The following is a 21893-nucleotide window of genomic DNA, read 5'->3' as shown; positions in this document are numbered from 1 at the left end:
TTGAATTTGTTCCTGTCTTAATGATTTCAGCTGACTGGTTTCAACTCAGATGTTCTGCTTTTTCCTTTCAGTAGATCAAAGCAGCTCGTGCTCCTTCTGCTTCCAATTTAGAAGAAGAAGAAGAAGAAGGCGAAGGCTTCAGCGAAGTGGCGTTCATGGTCTCAGTGAACAGTCACGGTCACACACTGCATGTGGTTTTAAAAGCAACATGTCTGTTCACCACAACAATGGAGATGTGTAATATTAGTGCAGCTACGGTTTGTTCTTGAACATCAGGGGCCCGTTCTTCGTACGTCGCTTACTACATCCAAGATCAAATGACACATCCAAGACCAAATCATCACGCTAACCGTGAGCTCTCTAATCCGGTTCTCCGAACACACCTGCTGTTGACGATTAGTACAGCTGGATGAAGTAATGTGAGATCACTGGGTGTCATAAAAGGGGCTACGCATCGATAGTAGAAACATTGATCGGCAACCCTTTGATTGGTCGGCGAAAATGTCGAAGGAGCACGCTCGGCTCGGTATTTTTCGGCAGCAGAGCAAGAACTCTTGAGTGAGGGATTTCAGGAGTTTCAGAGTTTAATCAGAGCGCAAGGGAACACTGCAAAGGCTGCAAAAGCAAGGAGAGAGGGCTGGGAGAAAGTTGCTGACAAATTAAACTCGTAAGTAATTTAATAATAACAATAATAATGGAGTGGATTTATATAGCGCTTTTCAAGGCACCCAAAGCGCTTTACAATGCCACTATTCAGTCACTCTCACATTCACACACTGGTGGAGGCAGCTACGGTTGTAGCCACAGCTGCCCTGGGGCAGACTGACAGAAGCGAGGCTGCCATATTGCGCCATCGGCCCCTCTGGCCAACACCAGTAGGCGGTAGGGTAAATTTATTATATTACACTATATTATCCAATATTATATTACATTATATTATAATATGTTATATTATATCCCCTTTCACATTAGAGCCACAACAGGACCCACTAGAACATGGGAACAAGTAAAAGTGAAATATAAGAATATTCTACAGAATGGTAATATTTATCTCTTAGATTGCTTTTCGTCTCTAGGAAAGAGACCCTGAAATAATCTGTTTGTTTGTTCATAACCGCAACCAAGAAAAGGGCAGAGCAAAAAAAGACAGGTGGTGGTCCTGCACCCCCTCGTCAACAAGTTGGTTAAGTAAATAATACCACGGGAATATCGATATCTCTCAATGAGCACACTGTCGCGCTGAGCTAAAGGATCCTGTCTATCCCGCAATATACGCTGAATTCTGAGGACTCTCCTTATCAATCTTGCACCTTCCGCAATGGGCTGCTCGCGTAAACGGACAGGACATGGCTGCGACAGACTTCCCAAATCCACCTTCGCTTTTATAGCCGTGGTCTCTCATCTTGATTACACGAAGTAATTTACAATTACTACTCTGAAATATGAATTACATCTGTAATAATCACATACATGTAATAGAATGTTAATAGTACATTTCCCTTTTTTAGGAAATGACCTGTATGTATCTGTGTGACATCAATAAAAGGATCAGGTGCTGCATTATCTTTAGTTACATTGATGTTATTTATTTATGGTGAAACAGTGGTGGAATATCGCTGTTGCTTTCGTATAAATGAAGCGGACATACCTGCGTGGCCGCGATCTAATCCTGTTTACATAAAGTAAACCTGCTCCCGAGCAGGTTTACGCTTACGGCTCTGTTGCTATGACAGCAAGTCCCGGATGAGCTTCGGGGAACCGAACGATCCAAGATCACGCGAAATCGACAACAATCAAATCCAGCTAACTTACTTAGCGAGGTACGAAGAATGGGCCCCAGTTCTGTTTTCTACTTTGATCACTTAGACCAAAAAAGTGTTGTTTTCAGATTCTTTCTTTTACATCTATAAACCACCTGTTCATTTTTTTTATTACAATTAGTTTCACATAAATGTTAGTGTTTCCTTTATGATCTTTTAATGCTTACACTACACTGTACACATTAGAGACATTTCTGTTACCTGTTTCTGTTGACTCAGAGTTGTGAAATGTTCTTTTATTTGATGCACAATATGAAGTTCATAATTTTCTTACAAATAAAATTCTAATGACAAACATGAACAGCTGTGGTTATTTCTGAGACATGAGTTTTTGAATGTGTTCATATTTAGACTGTGCATCTGTCTGCTGAAACTGTGATGGTGAACCTGAGGTGATGGTCAACAGAAGGCAAATATAAAACAATATTGAAGTAATGTCTTTACCCTCTGCAGCGTGTGGACGCAATCACCTTATTCACTGTAGTAAACGTGCACCGCTAGCTCACGTGACTGACTGTCTCCATGGTTACATCGTATATTATTAGCTATGTAAACAGCTTCCAAAGATGCCGCCATAGCTCTCTGCAGCTGTAACACTTTCACACTTTGCAAATCATTTCACGTGTTTGATAGTTATGAAGACAGAATATGTTTCTAAGGTCATGCTAGGCGGTTGCTATGGTGGTTGCTGTGGACTTGGGTGGACCGCGTCCGATTCCTGTTATTAGCTGTCCGCCGTAGGAAGGCTGCGTTCCACTTACAAGTAGTGACAGTCTGCCGCAACTCGAACTCAAACCCGCTTTGTTCTTTAATTATAGGCCTTTTATAGCCGTTCATGACACGCACACACACATAAAGCACTTTGCCTCACCATGAGAATGCAACTTTACCTAACCTAACCTTAAAGTATCTGATATAGGATAGAAAAATGAAGCAACCAGAGATTTAATGATGAAGACTCTGGGTTCTGTAGTTCACGTTTTACAGTCCTGAATGACTCTTTGCATATGATTTATTGAAGAGGAGTTTAGAATGCACTTTACATTTAGACTGTTGCTGTTTCATTTTTTACATTGTTGCAGTGTTATGTCATGAATAAGGTTCACCTGCTGGGGGTTTGATGGATCAGCTGGACAATACAGTCAAAGACAGACTTCATTCATCATATGCAAGAATCCTAGTTGGATTTTTGTTGTCACTCGTGTTTTTGAACCAAATATTGAAAACAATTCTGACAGACTGGATACCTGGTCAGGTCTACATTACCTTGTACTTAAGCATCCCAGGACAGAGCCCTGCCCCACCATGAGCCTGGGTGGATACGTGGTTATAATATAAAAGGACCAATATTGAATATGAATATTTCGTGAAAATTGAATTATAATACAAATTAGTAATAAGGGTTTCTCTGCGCCCTTATCTACCCCATACTCAAAGAGCTGCGGGCAGAGAGGGTGACAGGAGAGGATGGCACTGAAGAGAAGATGCTCGGTTTCTGGGGTCTCCTGGTCCTGTCAGTATTAGTAGGATGCATCTGCTGTGTCTTCTTGTGGATGCTCACCTACCTTGACTCGTTCCAGCCTGGTATGGATTTCCCAACACTGCGGACAGTGGCCCACAATTGATCTAGGTAGCTCTTTTTTGGAAGTTCAGTTAACGCTAGAAATGTGTTCTGGAGTTTTTACATGCTTTGGAGTTTGTATGTGCATTGTCTCTAGGGGCCACTGTATATATTTATATATAAACATATATAAATAAAACCAATTTTTTTAACATTAGTAATTCCTTTTGTGCATAATTTTATATTGTTGTTAATAATAAATTAATTAAAGCAACAAAACAACCTGAAGAGCCGGTTGGGAGCCGAAAGAGCCGGCTCTTTTTAGTGAGCCGAGCCAAAAGAGCCGGAAATTCCATCACTAGCCGGGAGTTAGCTGTTCTCACCGGCTCGAGTGACCCTTGAACCCCCGGTTAGCTATCGAGTTGGTGGGTAACAGACAGCCGATGGCCCCGCCCCTCCCTGAGCCTGGTTCTGCTGGATGTTTCTTTCTGTTAAAAGGGAGTTTTTCCTTCCCACTGTCGCCAAAGTGCTTGCTCATAGGGGGTCATATGATTGTTGGGTTTTTGTCTGTATCTATTAAAGTACGATCTACTGTACAACATAAAAGTGCCTTGAGGCAACTGTTGTTGTGATTTGGTGCTGTATAAATAAAATTGAATTGAACTGAATTGAACTGAATAGAAACCAGACTGTTCTGTTCTATTAAGGCAGAGGGCTGTACCACTTGGCTTCCTACAGATCATCATGAGGAGATTGTGAACAACAGTGAAATGTGGAAAAGCTGGAAAGTGATCCTGCAGTAACATTGAGGAAGGCTACAGGGGTGTACGAGGTGCTCAACAGATTTGGCTCAATACAGGAGCAAGCTTGCAAAATAATGTACATAATCTGGCAGATAAAGGTTAAGAGAGACAAACCGCCAAGGGGAGACCTGTGTGCTCTTGTGGATTTATCAGATAATGTCTTTTGTACAGTTGACATTGTTTTGTCTGTCTGAAGAATGCATTTCACCATGTATAAGATAAATGATGAGTACAATGATTGCTAATACATTCACTAACTATATTCTGTTGCAGCAAAGTGATGTGGGTGACATGGCCAAAAACTGTCACGTGGTTAACTGAGTTGTGTGTAACCTCTTTTATCAATTAAAGAGTGAGGCGGACATGCAGGAATTGGAGTTACTTGGACAGGCGAGTGGCAACACTGCCCTCCTTGATGCTCCCCTTGCAAGTGAAACATACACTGGTGTCTGTGTGGTTGCTTTCAGTAACAGTTTCTGTTCATCAGTAGGGTTGACTTAAACCCAACAAGCAGTCTCACGTATTTGTTTAATATGTGCATTGAAGGACATATCCTGGTCAAAAATGACTCCAAGGTTCCTCCAGTGTTACTTTCTCGTCCCTGTCAGTACTCTTGCTGCACCCTTTGGTCAGATAGAAGAAGTGGTATCCAGAAGTTCTACCAGTAGCTGGACTGAAAGGGAGGCACTAATCATGGCAGGGCAGGAAAAAGCTCTGAGCACAAGATCCACAGAAGCTGGGGTCTATTTCCCTTTTCTCACCTCTGCGGAGGGTCTTTCCTTCAAGCTTGGGTCCTCTACCAGAGGCCTGAGACCTTGAGGGTCATGTGAAGTATCTTAGCTCTTATAGAAATTTCCGATATTGTTCCTGGGAACCCCCTAGCTTGGGAGTCACCACACCTATTGCTCCAATTATCTTGAGTGATTTCCAGTGAACATGCACGAGAAAGGAGGAAACACAAATTACAGAAATGACAAAAATGTTCCAATGAGTTACTTGTATCCATGATGTATTACTGTACGGTCTTTACCGGGTCTTTACCTTACAATATAAAGCGCCTTGAGGTGATTCTTGTTGTGATTTGTATAAATAAAATAATTAAATTGTATTGTCAGTAGTACATAAGTAAAATAAACATAAACAAAAGATAGTGTGATAGCCAGTCTTCATCCACTGAGATTACAGCCGATACAGGTGTAGATCAAACGACAATGCCACGAGTTTTCAACTCATACTGGCGAATTAGCTCTAGCTGCTAATTGTTAGCTTCAAGGTTATTGCTACCAATGAATATATACTAATGACACATAAAGGGGGTTAACGGACAACTTTCCTACATTCTCTGTAACCCCGTTGACTTATCTTTAAACACAGCTCAAGTTATTTACTCTCTTGTATCTGCTTACCTGCAAATGTATAGACATAGTACATTGTTACACCTTTGTACATAGTCTCACACAGCTCTTGTTAGGCACTGCATTATGGTTAGTGGCCGGGCTTGTTTACTACTGTGAGAGCTGCTCATTTCAGGAGATACTCCCTTTTATGTGGTAACGGAGGAATAACTACCCTTCCAGTACTGTCTTATTGGAGACTGGGGCACACATTATTTTACAACAATAAAAAAATAACATATTTGAACAATCAGAACATTTTAAATAAATATTATATTGTAAATAAAATGGGGGATGTGATGTTTTTGTCCATAATGCCTCTCTTGTCCTACAGTATTTATAGTGAAACATCTCCCTCTAGTGGCCATATATAAACATGTGTGAGGATGGTGTTCATGTAAAATGTGAATCACAGTGTTCCAGTCAGTCATCAGTGTGTCTCTGCACAGCTGTAATTAAAATGTGTTCAGAGGGCCTCAGTGTCTGAATGGTTCCAGTTCAGCTCCATAACAGCAGCGTCCCTGGTTTGATTCCTGTGTTTCAGCTCATATCTGCCTCTCTCACTGAGGGGGACGTACACACACACACACACACACACACACACACACACACACACACACACACACACACACACACACACACACACACACACACACACACACTAACCACTAACTCTATTTGAACCAATAGAAAGCTGGTGCTCAGAGGAAGAGGGCGGGCTTTACTTGGTGTCAGTGACAGAAATGAAAAAAAGGTCAAATGAGTGAGAAGGACGATGAAGGAAACATCTGTGCTGTGTCTGCTCTGTAAGTAGAATCTCTGTGTTTGTTTGAATTCTTGTACTTTGACTGTCTGCTCTCCTGATAACTGATGATGGAGGAGAAGACATGAAAAACAAATCAGGCTGAATTCAAGTTCAAACACCACGAGGACCAACTGCAGGTCTGAACTGACTCTTTATCTTTGCTCAGGAGTCGAGGAAACACAGCAGGCAGTGAAAAGATCAAATCATTCACTCATATCAACACAGCTGCACAGTGGACACATGAGTGTACTGTGGTTTCTTTTAGGAGTAGAGGACATGTTGTATTATATGAACAGTGTAGTCAGTGCACATATTTATGATCACAACAATTACATTCAGTGCTGTTTCTGAGATTTAAAAAAATAATAATTAAATTTGAATAGAGGAGCTAGAACAGTATAAACTGTAGGAATATACATATGGGATGTTCTGTTTTACTATTACACACTTCCCCATCTTTTGTTGTCCAAATGTTTTTGAAACATATTCCTGTCATCAAATAGAAAACGAGTAGATATACCAGAGAGAGTTTGTGTGTTTGTCAGCTGTTTGTGTGGAGTTGATTTGAAATGACACTCAAATCAACCTGAGTGTCATTTCTCTTTAGTTCTGATCTCACTGCTGAGCTGCTCAACAAACCAAGGTCAGTAACCTTCTTCTGTCACAGTTTAAACCTCAGAAATGTGGTAACACTTTATTACACGACCTGCGAATAAGGCACAAGTACCCAATACTTGCATGCAATTTGTGGGCAACAAGGCGCAACTACCCTGCAACAAGAAAAGTGATTATGATAGTTTTAATTTTATAGATAATATATAAGACAGACTTAATAGTGAAACTTCCATTATGCAGAAAATTACTTAAGCAGAACCAGTAATTACTCGGGTTGCTGCAATACTAAAAATTATTTACAGAACAATCTGTATCTCTTTCCCTTTAAAATACATGGAAGTTTGAAAATAGATGAAATTACGTGACTCCATAACACGGCCCACAACCCAGTAAGTACTTACAGTACTTGTTTCATTGTTTCTTGCAAAAACCTGATTTGTTGCCCGCAAAATGCACATAAGTACAGGGCACTTGCGCAGTATTCGTGGGCAACGGAATACATGTATCGCTACATATTTAAAATACAAAATATGAGTAACTGTATTCCGTTACGGTTCTTGTTTAAAAAGGTAGTAATCAGAATACAGTTACTTATTTTATGCAATAAGAGACTCTAATGCAGGGGTCTCGATCTGGTGACTGTACACTGTGTTCATGTCATTCAACGCCTCTCTCTGTCTCTCGCTAGCAAAGTTGACCCAGACAACAAAGTAAAGCTACTTTTCGGCTACGAGCCAGAGCATTCAGAATACGTTATACTCATTGAGTAATATAACAGAACACATTATAAATACATTTTGGGGCACATATTCTGTAATCTGTTGTGGAATACATTTTAAAAGTAACCTTCCCAACACTGGGTCATTTTATAAAATGTAGCTAGAAATGCCTGCCAGTCCTGATATTGTTAATCAAAAAATGTATGCATTACACATTACAGATAGTAGTTTGTTATAATACTCAATACATTACCATGTTACCCTGTAAAACAGGGGTGTCAAACTCAAATACACAGTGGGCCAAAATTCAAAACTGGAACAAAGTCACGGGCTAACGTTAATATTTATTGAAAAAAAAAATCTTCCTCCAGATATAAGAATGAATCTTTTCTTATGGACTCAAATAAGTTTTGCTGGAAAACTGAATATGGAACAAGCAAAGCTTTATACCAAACAATATATACAGTGGGGCAAAAAAGTATTTAGTCAGCCACCGATTGTGCAAGTTCCCCCACTTAAAATGATGACAGAGGTCAGTAATTTGCACCAGAGGTACACTTCAACTGTGAGAGACAGAATGTGAAAAAAAAAATCCATGAATCCACATGGTAGGATTTGTAAAGAATTTATTCGTAAATTAGGGTGGAAAATAAGTATTTGGTCACCTCAAACATGGAAAATCTCTGGCTCTCACAGACCTGTAATGTCTTCTGTAAGAAGCTTTTCTGTCCCCCACTCGTTACCTGTATGAATGGCACCTGTTTGAACTCATCATCTGTATAAAAGACACCTGTCCACAGCCTCAAACAGTCAGACTCCAAACGCCGCCATGGCCAAGACCAAAGAGCTTTCGAAGGACACCAGGAAAAGTATTGTAGACCTGCACCAGACTGGGAAGAGTGAATCTACAATAGGCAAGCAGCTTGGTGTGAAAAAATCAACTGTGGGAGCAATCATCAGAAAATGGAAGACATACAAGACCACTGATAATCTCCCTCGATCTGGGGCTCCACGCAAGATCTCATCCCGTGGGGTCAAAATGATCATGAGAACGGTGAGCAAAGATCCCAGAACCACACGGGGGGACCTGGTGAATGACCTGCAGAGAGCTGGCACCAAAGTAACAAAGGTCACCATCAGTAACACACTACAACGGCAGGGAATCAAATCCCGCAGTGCCAGACGTGTTCCGCTGCTGAAGCCAGTGCATGTCCAGGCCCGTCTGAAGTTTGCCAGAGAGCACATGGATGATACAGCAGAGGATTGGGAGAATGTCATGTGGTCAGATGAAACCAAATCAGAACTTTTTGGTATAAACTCAAGAAGAATACTGAGTTGCATCCCAAGAACACCATACCTACTGTGAAGCATGGGGGTGGAAACATCATGCTATGGGGCTGTTTTTCACTGCTCTCGAGAAGATCTGCATGGAGGAATGGGCCAAAATACCAGCTACTGTGTGTGCAAACCTGGTAAAGACCTATAGTAAACGTTTGACCTCTGTTATTGCCAACAAAGGTTATGTTACAAAGTATTGAGTTGTATTTTTGTTATTGACCAAATACTTATTTTCGAATAAATTCTTTACAAATCCTACCATGTGGATTCATGGATTTTTTTTTCACATTCTGTCTCTCACAGTTGAAGTGTACCTCTGGTGCAAATTACTGACCTCTGTCATCATTTTAGGTGGGGGAACTTGCACAATCGGTGGCTGACTAAATACTTTTTTGCCCCACTGTATATTAGCTGTATAATACCAGTAGGCCAGCTCTAATAGTAATTTGGTATGGCTTCGCGGGCCAAATGTAATTAGGCGGCCAGAGTTTGACACCTATGCTGTAAAATGACCTGAAATACACAGCCTCATAATTACCATTTAACAAAGATAAAAGCTAAGGCTACAGCCACACACACCAATACACTTAATGAGGACACATTAAGTGATTTGTATTGGTGATATTTCACTTAGCATTTGTGTACAAATACAACACAAAATAAAGATGGAAACCGGTGCAAAGACACTTTAAAGTGATTACCACAGTGATTCTGTAGAAACATGAACAGGTAGAAATGGAGGCTGCAGCCTGACTACTGATCAGTTTGTTACCTGTTGAAGTTCAGCATCTGGCTGCTGAGCTGGGGTCAGCATTCACTCAGCTTTAACATTACTCTGGATTCCTGGCTATATATCTCCACAGTTTACAAAAACTACAACTACTCTCTTCATCCTGCCTATGGACTGAAATTAGTTGACTGTAGCACAAATGTGCCGAAAAAATGTAATTCTTTAAAAATATGGAAAATTAAAAGAACAAAAAACATTCTTTGATTGTTTTTTTCTTTTTCAATTCAATTTTATATTAATCCCATAGAGTCAAAACACAAAGCACATTATACTGTAAGATAAAGACTCTACAATAATACAAAGAAAATCCTTACAATCAACCCCGTTTGAGCAAACATTTGGGAGAGAAATACTCAGGAAGAAACCGCCAGGAGGACACAAGTTAAGGAGGGCTGCCTGTCTGCTGCTTTATGCGTGAAGGCCAGAAGACACCAAACATGCAAGTTATTAAAAAACAACAACCCCACCCTTCTAACAGTATTAAACGGGTGAAATCTACGGAGAACAATTTTTGCATCAGACTATAAACACATAAAGTTTGACATTTTAACGTAGGAGTGAATTCAATTCAGCACAATACAACACTCACTGTTAAGTCAGATTGTTGAATGTTGCCATTGTGCTTCTTAAATTTGTAAAGTTTTAGTTCAAACTACAGGATCAAGACATTCCTTTGTCCCCCTCCCTCTTAAGGTTCTGGGAGGAGGCTGTAGTGTTTTATCACAAGCACATCCCTTGTGAAGATTCTGTTTGATTTTGCTTCCTGATTTTATTATCCTTTTGGTGAGCAGGAGGTCACACACAAACACAAGTTCTTGCACATGCATACACGTGCACACACATAAACACGCATAGGGCCTTGTCTTCACAACCAAGGGGGGTTTTACGGAGGGAGGTGCTGTGATGTGTATTGTAACAGTTTGTCATTAAAAAGGTTGTGAGGACAGCTGCTCTTTAAAGTATTTGGGCTAGAGACAGGTGAGGAGCATAGCTCCACTGCCTGGTTCTGACCAAAGCCTTTCCTCGTTAGCGAGTTAAAGACCAGTTAAAGATGTTCTGTCTTGATTTCGCTCATCATGAGGAATAAGTCTCTTAACTAGCGGGGCCTGTGGAAACATACACTCACCATCAAGGTGCTCAATATGCTTCATAATGAGAGAGAGAACTCTACAAAGATGAAAAGAAAACCACAACAATCAGACAACCCCCTTTGAGCAACCACTTTGGCGACAGTGGAAGTGAAAACCTCCCTTAAAGTGGGAAGAAACCTTCAGCAAAACTAAACTCAGAGAGAGGCAGCCATCTGCCACAACTGGTTAGGGTGAGCTGGGGGAGATAAAACAAAAGAAATGCTGTGGAAGACGGACAGAGATTAATAAATCTAAATATTTAATATCTAAATATTAAATGCATTGGCTAAGGAACGAAGACAGAGGACATGACAGACTTAGACAGGAAATGGGGAATGACAAAGCAACAAGAAAATATAGATCAAGAATAACTAAACTTTGAAGCAAAACCAGCTCAATACATTACAACTAAAAGAAGAAGAAAGTGTACTTTATTGGTCCCCGTGGGGAAAATCCCTCTCTGCATTTAACCCATTCACTCAGTGAAGCAGTGGGCAGCCACTGGGCGCCCGGGGGGCAGTGTGTAGGGACGGTACCTTGCTCAGGGGTACCTCAGGGTAGCTGTTCAGGGGAATCAAACCCCCGACCTTCCGATCATGGGGCCAACACTCTACCTACTGAGCTATCCCTGCCCCGAAGAAATCACCATAACACACAACAAAACATTGCTGGGTCTAATGACCCAGAACCATGACACTTTGTGCCCTACCTGATTTCCCTTTTTTTGTATGTTTGTCACACTTAATCGTTTTTTCCACACAGGGCCATCTGAGCATGGATTCTTTCCATGGTGGCGTTGGTGTAATTTAATTTATAAACTACATTTGTGTTTTCTTTGTCTAATATTTAAATGTGTTTGATCATCTGAAACATTTACAGTGAGTGTGACAAACATACAAAAACAGGAAATTAGAAAGAGCACGAATGCTTTTTCACACCACTGTAAATTCAGTTGTGGATTTAACAGGGAGCCAGTGAAGAGAAGCTAACATAGGAGAAATATGCTCTCTCTTTGTAATTCCTGTCAGTGCTCTTGCTGCAGCATACAGCTACATTTTAGTTTAATATATTCACTGAAGGACATATCCTGTAAAAAAAACAACACCTTCCTCACAGTGTTACTGGACGTCAGAATAATGCCATCCACAGTAAGTATCTGCTTAGATACCACATTTCTAAGATTTTTAGGGCCAATTATTCTAGCTTTCATTAATTTCATTAAGAAGTGATCAAACAAAGAAGTTTTCAGGCAACACTGTTAATGTTCAGTTTCTACGCCATATTTCTTTTTTCCTGGTGTGCAGAAAACTGAAGAACGTTTGTAATGCAAGCAACACCATAACTGTAACTGTAATGTTACTGTTAATGTTGTAATGTAACTGTAATGTTACGGAATTTAGTACAGTTCCAATATAATTTATTGTGTTAATGGAAAATGTAATGTAATATGATCTGTTTGGTTTGATGTTTTGAGAATGAAAATTATAAAATAATAAAAGCAATAAACCATTTGGACCTTTTTATCAAGTATAACACATAATCAATTTTTCATTTTAACCCTCACAGCTCGTCTGACTGTGAGTCCCAGCAGCTCCCAGTTCTTTCAATATGACTTTGTGTCTCTGAGCTGTGAGGAGGACGGCAGCTCTGCTGGATGGACTCTGAGGAGAAACACAAGCAAACAACAGAGGACTCAGTGTGGAGATGGGTGGGGAACACCAGCTGGTTCTTCCTGTAACATCAGATATACTTACCCATCTGACAGTGGAGTTTACTGGTGTGAGTCCAGAGAAGGCACCGTCAGTAACATGGTTCACCTCACAGTCACTGGTAAGTAGATCAAAAATCGCAAAGTGCTTTACAATAAAAAAAAAACTGAGAACAAAAATATAAAACAGCATACATATAACATCATACAGCCTAAAACTAGTTAAAAGCTAATTTGAATAAATGAGAATTTAGTTGATTCTTAAAAGAATCCACAGCTCTAAAGTATTTGTCAACCCTGGTCTTAAAATGAGTTACAGGGACCGTTAATAGCCTTCGACTACAAGAATAGGTGCTGCATTCTAGAAGGTCAGAAATATAAGCTGGGGCTTGACCACACAGGGCTTTAAAAGTAAGGACAAAGATTTTTATATGAATTTTGTGCAGTGTCTTTTTTGTGTTGTTAAAGCCTAGCAGAAGCAACATTTTGTGCTGACTGAAGATGGTCAAGATCTTATTCAAACACATAAACAGCTCTTACAATAATCAAGCTGTGATAAAATAAAAGCATAAAAATTAACCTCTAATTCAGCTTGCGAGACAACCGTTTGACACTTAGACATATTTATTAGTTGAATAAAACAAACAAACACTGTTTCTGATTCATTCACAAGAATGGCTCCCGAGTTCAATTCAATCTATATACCACTAAATCACAACAACAGTTGCTTCAAGGTGCTTTGTATTGTAAGTAGACCGTACAATAATACATACAGATAAAAACCCAACAATCAAACGACCCCCTATGATCAAGCACTTTGGTGACAGTGGGAAGGAAAGACTTTAACAGGAAGGAACCTCCAGGAGAACCAGGCTCAGGTAGGGCCGGCCATCTGCTGCAACCGGTTGGGGTGAGAGAAGGAAGACATGATGAATGACGTACTGTGGAAGAGAGACAGAGGTTAATAACAAGTGTCATTCAATGCAGAAAGGTCTTTTAACACATGTTGAATGAGAAAGGTGCCTGAAAAAATGCATCATGGGAATCTCCCAGCAGCTTATGTCTGTTGCAGCATAACTAAGGGAGGTTCCACAGAAGAGGGGCCTGAAAACTGAAGGCTCTCCCTCCCATTCTACTTTTAAATACTCTAAGAACAACAAGTAGGCCTGCAGTGCAAGAGCAAAGTGCTCTAATAGGGTGATATGGTACTACAAGGTCATTAAGATAAGATGGGGCCTGATTATTTAAGACCTTGTATGTGAGAAGGAGAATTTTGAATTCAATTCTGGATTTAACAGGAAGCCAATGAAGGGAAGCCAAAACAGGAGAAATATGCTCTCTCTTTCTAGTCCCTGTCAGTACTCTTGCTAAAGCATTTTGGATCAGCTGAAGGCTTTTCAGGGAGTTTATGGACATCCTGACATTAATGAATTAGAGTAATCCAGCCTGGAAGTAATAAATGCGTGAACTACTTTTTCAGCGCCAGTCTGAGACAGGATATTTCTAACTTTAGAGATGTTGCGCAAATGGAAGAAAGCAGTCTTACATATGTGTTTAATATGTGCGTTGAAGGAGATCAAAAATGACTCCAATGTTCCTCACAGTATTAGCTGTTTGACAACTATTACTGACATACAGTGTTGGGACTAACGCGTTATTAAGTAACGCGTTAAAGTAACGCGTTAAAGTAACTACGTTATTATTGTAGTAACGAGCACGGTAACTAGTTATTATGCCAAAATCAGGAACGCGTTAGTCGTTACTGGGATTTAGATAGGGTCGTTACTCGTTACTTCGTGTGGTGGCTATCACAGAGCTTCCACAGATTCAGTAACATTAGCAAGTGGTGGAGGCCAGCAGGTGGATGAAGGAAAAGGGACGCAGAAGGAAAATAGACCCGAGGCGGCCGCTGGTCCGAGAGTGTCAGGTGAACTTCAGGTAAGAAGTTATGACCTGCAGTCTCTCTGGGTCAGATATAAACCAAGTTTAGGTGGAGTTTATTTTCGTTATTCTGACTTTTTCCGTACTGCGTGCTAGCTAGCTAGGGTGGGTGCTATGAAGTTAATGATGTTGAACTTTATTTTGTTCATAAGTTATTAGAGTTGCCAACCGTCCCGTCTGGTATTCAGAGAAAATATTACGCGTTTCTTATTGAGGTGAAAAGGAACAGAGTTTGTCCCGTAATTCAGCTACAATGAAAAAGTCACAAAGCTGGAGTTATTCTGTGTCTTGCTGCACAGCTGCCTCTTCTTCTTTCATTCTCTCCCCCTCCCTCTCCTGTTTCTACTTCAATCATGAAACTGATCAATGATCAGCTGATCGGCTTTTCTCTGTTTATCGCTCACTTTGCGCCAGAAAGAGGAAACCAGCGGATGTCGCGCTAAACAACAGCAGCACGTTTAAGCTTGATCAGCTGTTGTTAGAATTTATTTAATATTAATTTCTAGTATCAGCTGATGTTTGCTGGAGCCACAGCTGCAAAACTGCTGGTCATGATGTCGGTTTGGTTATCTGGTGAGAGGGAAACATGAAGATGAAACCAGGAGATGTCCTTACTGGATCATCAGAGCTGAACAGGTGATGGAGAAACAGGTTTACCTTTTAGGTGACATGAATGAGTTGAAGGGAAGTTATGAACAGTTTCTGAGAGACAAATAACCCCAGGATCCTTTTCTAAGTAGCTGACAGCTGGTAACTGTGCAGGGGCGGATCTAGCAAAGTTTTGCCAGGGGGGCATGTACGGCATTAACAGGGAAAGGGGGGCACAAAGAAATACTTTTCTTTCTTATTCTCATATAAAATGTCTAGCTTTTAAAAAATAATTATCTGAATCTTACAACAAACGATTGATAGATTGATGCATATATACCATCAAAACAGTGAACATCACTGTCACAACAGCGTTTGTTTTCATTCAAAGGCTTTATGATTTTTCCTATAATGGTGGGCCGGTCTCTAGTCAAAATGCCCGGGACGATTTTCTGTCCCAGTCCAGCCCTGTATGCAGCTCATCTGCAGTCTGGTGTTGCCTACATCTTCCTATTCAGAAGGCAGAATTTCCGAGTTCTGAGTACAATCGAAAGCACCACGACTGCAGTTTTTGTGTTGGATGTAAAAAGCAGGCTAGGATAGAATCAGGCGTGGGATTTTTTTTCAGTTTTTGTGTTGGATGTAAAAGGCGCACATGACGCTGTGACGTAGGCTAGAATCATGGCAGCAGTCAATGACGGTCCAGGCGTGGGATTTCTCTCGTGGAAATATGCACATTATCTTTTCCTTTCTATTGGTAGGTGGCACAGTGCACTTGTGGCAAGTAAGCAAGCTAGAAGACTGGCAAAGTTATGGAAGAAACACATTAACAAGAGAATTCTGAGTAAAACCAAAGTTACTTTCCCTAGTAACTAGTTACTCTGAAAGTAATGAGTAACTTGAAGTAACTAAGTTACTTTTGAGAGAAGTAACTAGTAATGTAACTAAGTTACTATTTTAAAGTAACTTACCCAACACTGCTGACATATGACAACAATTATTGTATCTAAGCTGAGCACCAAATCAGATAAAGTCTGAAAAACAAGACTTACAGAGTATTTCTGTAAGTATCTCTCCAGGTGTTGTCATGAATCCAGCTGTGTGCATGTAAGATATGACCCCAAAGCAGAATCCAATAAACCAAAACTAAACTGAAAAACCCAGGCACTTACCAAATAACACTTAAAATAACAAAGTAGCCTTAACATAATACAAAAATGACAAAAACACATAAAACTCAAACCGCTTAGATAAAATGATCCAGGACCATGACAGGTGGACGATAGATTACAAATAACACTGGTTTTTCAGTTTTCCAGCTAGGATGGACAAGGCTGAGCTTCAGGCTTTCAAATGGATTTGAAGTCTGTCTTTGTCTTTGTTTGAATAATAGACTGGTGACATCTGAGGTTTGGTTTGCCAGACGAACCTGTACACAAAGGTATTGCTTGATTTCAATTATTCAGTTTTCAGGGGCATTAATTAGGGTTTCTATTTTATCAGAGTTCACCTGCAAGCAGTTGTCAGAGACACACTGTTTGCTAATACTAAAACAGTTTATCAAGCAGGGCAACTTTAAATATTAATTTGGCTTAAAAGAACAGTAAAGCTGAATATCGTCAGCAAAGAAATGATAAGACGCACGAGAAAATTGCCAAATTATTTGCCTAGGGTGAAAATATACCAAAAAAAAAAGGGTTAGAGAATTGTTCCCAAGACTGATCCCTGTGGTACCCCACAGAACAGACTCTTAGAGTCTGGCATCACCTGGTTTGCAAAAACACCGAACTTTCTGCCAGAAAGATAGGATTTAAACCACTTTAGAGCAAAACCTAAGAGCCTGTTAATCAAAATACTGTCATCAACAGTGCCAAAGGCAGAAATAAGCTCCAGGATAACCATTACAGTGGATGCAGCAGAGTCAACCGACTTCAAAATATCACTAGAAACCTTGAGTAAAGGACTTTTTGTAGAGTGAAGCACACATAAACCCAGAATGAAATTTGTCAAAGATGTCATGCTTTTCCATAAAAGAAATGATTTGTTTGGCCACGTTTTTAAGAAGCTTTCACAAGAAAGGGATCTTAGAGATATGCCTGTAATTTCTGAGCTGTGTATTTCTACAACACAAGGCCATTAGCAAGAAAACAGATTTTAAATAATGCTGTATGGATAAAGTCATTTGGGCAGGTAGATAATTCCATTTTATCAAGTAAAGATGAAATGTCATATAGTGTCATCGGATGAAACACATTCAGAGACTAAGAGAGTGGAGAGCCAGGAACAAAGGTATGACACTGGTAAGCTGAGTGTGTGGAGTTAGTGTTGATGAAGCTGTGTGTAAATGGATGAAATGCTGTAGTTTGTCTCTGTGTTGAGGTGGATCAGTGATCCTGCAGAGTCCTGTCCTCCCTGTGATGGAGGGAGATGACGTCACTCTGCTCTGTAAAACAAAGACCACTCCCTCCAACCTCCCAGCTGCTTTCTATAAAGATGGCTCCCTCATCAGGAAGCAGCCTACAGGTCACATGACCATCCAGCATGTTTCCAGGTCTGATGAAGGCCTCTACAAGTGTGACATCAGCGGTCATGGAGAGTCTCCATCCAGCTGGATCACTGTCACAGGTGACACACTCACCTGTCTGTGTTTCTGCAGCTTTCAACATTCACAATGTGACGACAACTTAATGACTGTGTTTGCTTTATTTTAGGCAAACACACCACCACACCTCCACCTACATCCACACCTCCACCTACATCCACCACTACATCTACACCCACCACCAAAACCACCACAACTGTCAGATCTTCACCCACCTCAATACATACATCCAGCACCACAACTCCACCCACCATCACACCCTCACCCACCAGCTCACATTCACTCACTGCCACCAAATCTCCATCAATAACTGCTCAAGGCATTACATCCACACCTCCACCTACATTCACCTCTCCTCCTGGTTCCACCTCCATCGCTCTTCCTCCATCACGCTCTCATCCTCTTCTCTCTATGATGTTGGTCTCCTCTGTTGGATCATCCTGTGTTGTGGTTCTACTGGTGTTACTGGTTCTGCTGGTGAGACGATGTGCTCACAGGAAACCTGAAGGTGAGACTCAGACTTCCTGATTGTTCGTGTTTAAGATTCTTCAGTAGAATAAAGGTCACATACATTATTATTATAGTTACAACTTTCCTAAATGCAACCTGTTTTTAGATATTTAATTTATATTATTTTTAATTTTGCATCATTTCAGCAGATCAAGAAGAAGCTGGAGAAGATGACATCATCACTTATGTCATGTACAGTTACATCCAATTATCAGATCCTCAACAACAGCCAATCAGAAAAAGCAAAGGTAGTACTGTGTTTCCATCAAAAGGGTTGAGGTTGACATTTAAAATTTTAAATATAATTGCAAAACTATGTGACGTGTTTCAAATGGCTGCTGAGTTGTTAGATTTGTTTCTAAAACAACTTTTTTGCAACTTTACAATTAAGGAACACTGCAAAGTAGGGGTGAGGATATTTCAGAAATAGGGCGTTAGTAAGGAACTTTCTCTTTGATTTCTTTGTTGTAACACTAATTTATTGCTTCTTGGCAATAAATCTTATACTGTTGGAAAGTCTGTTTCTTCTCTTAAATGGCACAAGATTTGTAAGGAAAATTTGTGAGTTGAGCAGCAGAGTCAAGTATGTAGATTGTATGTGTTTGTGTTGTTCATGATGGCATGACTAGCACTCACAAGCTGATTCCACAAGTGTTCAGTGAGGTTGAGGTCAGGACTGCAGGAAGATCATTCCATCTTCTCAGAAAGTTGTGCCTGTGAAAGTTCTTGAGAAGATAATTTTTTTTGGCTTAGTGTGAAGCCAATTAAGTCACAGATTGAACAGTCCATAGACCTTTAGCTGTGTTTTCAGCCTCTCAGACATTTGAACCATTTTTAAACATACATGTAAAACCACAGCAGCTACTTCCTGTTGATGACCCCAGTTAGTGTGAACCAGGTTAAGGTTTAGACGTCTCACCACAAGATCTAATGCTAGCGTTCAATTCATGAGAACCCTTTTGCTTTGTGCTTTGTGGTATAGTGTGTGCATTTGTATTATTAGAATATAGCAGCCTTGTGGTCATCCACAGTTGTTTTTCACAGAATGAGCCGTCAGTTATTTCTGGTCATTATGAGTTTCACAGCAGAGGTGTTAACATAGGAAAGCTGAAAAATGCTGCCGATTATAAAAATCGCTTAATCACCTAATCTTGTCAATTACTTTGCAGCTGTTGAGTAATAATATAACAGTGGTAGCTTCAGTAATTTTATATGCTTAATATTACAGAGACTGATACAACTGTGGTCTACCCAGCAGTGGGCTCTGACGATGTCAGTAATGGACAAACAACCATCAGGACAAGAAAGCTCAGGTACAGCTGGGCTGTTCACCCTGTTTACCGTCATTATGCTAGGCTAAGCTAAGAAAAGTTTAAATAAAGTAATCCATGAGAAACAAAAGTGCAGGCTGCAGATTGCTCTAAACATATAATGATTTTTCTACTCTTGGGTTTGTATGATATCATCGATACCTAATATGGTCTCAGTGACATATGCTCCAGCCACCTGTTATTTCAACCTTTTATTAGTGATTGGCAGCAAGGTAGAAAGCATGGTAGAAAGTTGCCTTAAAGGGAGAGGAGCTAATACAGATTGTTTTAGACAGGATGAACTAAGGGGCTCCAACAAAGCTCAGTGTAAGCTAATGAAATATTACCCTGAACTGTGAAACATGCAGAGGTACTCTAGTCAAGTCCAAGAATAAAAATAAAGAGCTGGAAATGAACACAGAACACAAATCTTCACAATCAGATTCAACAAAAATAAACTTGTGCAGTGAAAACACAAGTTATAGTGCATGAATTTCAACAGCGTAGTGTTGCTTCAAATACAGGAAATGGTGCAACATATAATTGTGACTCTCCTTATAACCCTGCAGGTACATCAGGCAGGCAGCTGAAGTTGACGTGCAATAGAATAACACCGACAATAGTGCAGGGTCTATTTTTGATTGAACCTGCAAGAAACAGTAGATTTTTTTTTTTATTTGTTTCTCTAAAACTGCACACAACAGTTCACCTACAAAGTAAAACCTCTGAGCTTGAGAGAAAAAAAACAGAGCACTGTTTCTGTACCCAGAGAGCAAAATGTTACTAGTCTTCAGTAGGATACAGTCCATAAATGTTTCACTAGGACTTTGAGATAAATTGAAACATATTAGCAAGATGTCTGACAGTCCAGTTGACTACTGAATAACTACAGAACATCTGTCATTACTGCTGGTTATCAGTAGACCATCCAGGTATATATTGTGCTAGATGTATCTATACTTACTCTTGCTATAGTGAGAACACACGTATGCACTCAGTATTACATCATGAACAACCCACATCTCCCTCTGCATGAGTCTGTGAGGGTGCTGAGCAGCTCTTTCAGTCAAAGACTGAACCTCACTGACAAAGTAAAACAGGAATGAAGATCGACACAAACAACCATCAGAAACAGCAGCATAAATGAAGTAAGACATGAAACACTGAGAGGTGAGGCAGAGAAACTACAGACGGAACACAGAGGGGACTAATGACAAACAAAAAGTAAGAACTGAAGCTGAGAGAAAGAAACACTAAACCACACTAGAATAATTTGAAGAAGCAGTTTAAAGTGTGAGCAGTGTGGACGTTCTGATTTGTATCTAAAACTGGTTCCCAGTAAAGTCTGAACTGGGACTGTGTGTGATGCAGAGAGGTGGAGATTGGAGGTCTTGACTGAACTACCAAGCTTGTAATCATGTTTCCTGTTGTTTGAATTGTGTGTGTTTGTGTTCAGACTTTAAACCAGAGCCAGACGTCGTCTACTCTTCACTGAAGTAGTCCACCAGTCCAACCACTGACATCCAGCTGCTGGTCTGTAACTGGTCCCCCCAGCACCTCAGACCAGAGGACATCCACATGTTACAGATTTTATGTATTTTTATCACTGAATTAGACTCTGATGCTGCAGAACTACTTAATGGAAATCAGTTACTTAATTTATTGGCATGCAGATGTTTTATGTCTTCAGTAACTTACAACAAGTATCCTGTTGTTGTTCCTTCCCCTTGGAAACATTTATATAGTCTCACTCAGTAATATAAGATTAAAACACAGACTTGAGTGTTGTAGTGTCTGATAAACTACAAATTCATGAACTCAGACTGGACTTCCTTCTGAATCACATTTCCTGAATGAGCAGAGAGCTCAGTGCTGTTAAACTTTCAATGGATCTTAAAGCCTCTCTGAGGTCAAAGTCATCATAGGTCAAAGGTCAAAGTCATCATCCAGTTCTCTAATTTGGAGAAGCAAAACTGTTTTGGGTAAAAAAGTCCCACAGCTCATGGTCACAGGTTGGGTTGGGCAACCAGTTTTGCTTTGCCTCTTTTGTTCTAATGCAACATAAAATGATACAGACAGAATAACTGAGGTTTACTGAAAAACTAATCAGTTCCAGAAGGCAGATTTGGAAAATAACTTTAAATCTGATCTCTGAGTTCAATAATATCAAACTTTTCATTCTAGTTAGTTCAACCCACTCTGTTGTGTATTTTCCTCTTGAGTTAACTACATATATGAATGCCTGCTGATAACTTAATG

General features: G+C 40.1%; 1 protein-coding gene, 1 long non-coding RNA gene and 1 pseudogene across 5 annotated transcripts in view; 2 read left to right on the top strand and 1 right to left on the bottom strand.

Annotated features, from left to right (window-relative positions):
• LOC146673281 (uncharacterized) overlaps positions 1-129 on the top strand; it is a 41211-nt pseudogene extending 41082 nt beyond the window's left edge. The window contains exon 13 of the transcript XR_014910463.1: positions 72-129. The product of XR_014910463.1 is annotated as an uncharacterized LOC146673281 (transcript). The remainder of the gene's footprint in view (positions 1-71) is intronic.
• A 9782-nt stretch (positions 130-9911) lies between these two features.
• On the bottom strand, positions 9912-18270 carry LOC146673280 (uncharacterized). The gene is made up of 3 exons (XR_014910518.1): positions 18159-18270; positions 12730-13624; positions 9912-12636 (listed from the first exon to the last, which is right to left on the bottom strand). It is a non-coding gene; the product is annotated as an uncharacterized LOC146673280 (long non-coding RNA).
• LOC146673279 (uncharacterized) lies at positions 12664-21451 on the top strand. 3 transcript variants are annotated; one of them, XM_085401849.1, is made up of 6 exons: positions 12664-12805; positions 17592-17837; positions 17924-18322; positions 18471-18572; positions 19553-19637; positions 21091-21451. In XM_085401849.1, exons 1-6 carry the CDS (start codon positions 12784-12786, stop codon positions 21095-21097), a joined length of 861 nt encoding a protein of 286 aa, XP_085257975.1. In that variant the 5' UTR covers positions 12664-12783; the 3' UTR covers positions 21098-21451. The 3 variants fall into 3 exon arrangements, with proteins under 3 accessions (XP_085257975.1, XP_085257974.1, XP_085257973.1); XM_085401848.1 differs by having other exon boundaries at positions 19553-21451; XM_085401847.1 differs by lacking the exon at positions 21091-21451 and having other exon boundaries at positions 18471-19681.
• The last annotated feature ends 442 nt before the right edge of the window (positions 21452-21893 follow it).

Source organism: Rhamphochromis longiceps, linkage group LG3 (assembly GCF_057381845.1).
Source record: "Rhamphochromis longiceps isolate RC_006_pf linkage group LG3, R_longiceps_female_GT1.1, whole genome shotgun sequence".
NCBI classification, from domain to species: domain Eukaryota; kingdom Metazoa; phylum Chordata; class Actinopteri; order Cichliformes; family Cichlidae; genus Rhamphochromis; species Rhamphochromis longiceps.
Note: the sequence above shows the minus strand (reverse complement) of the source record. Positions and strands in the feature narration are given on the sequence as shown.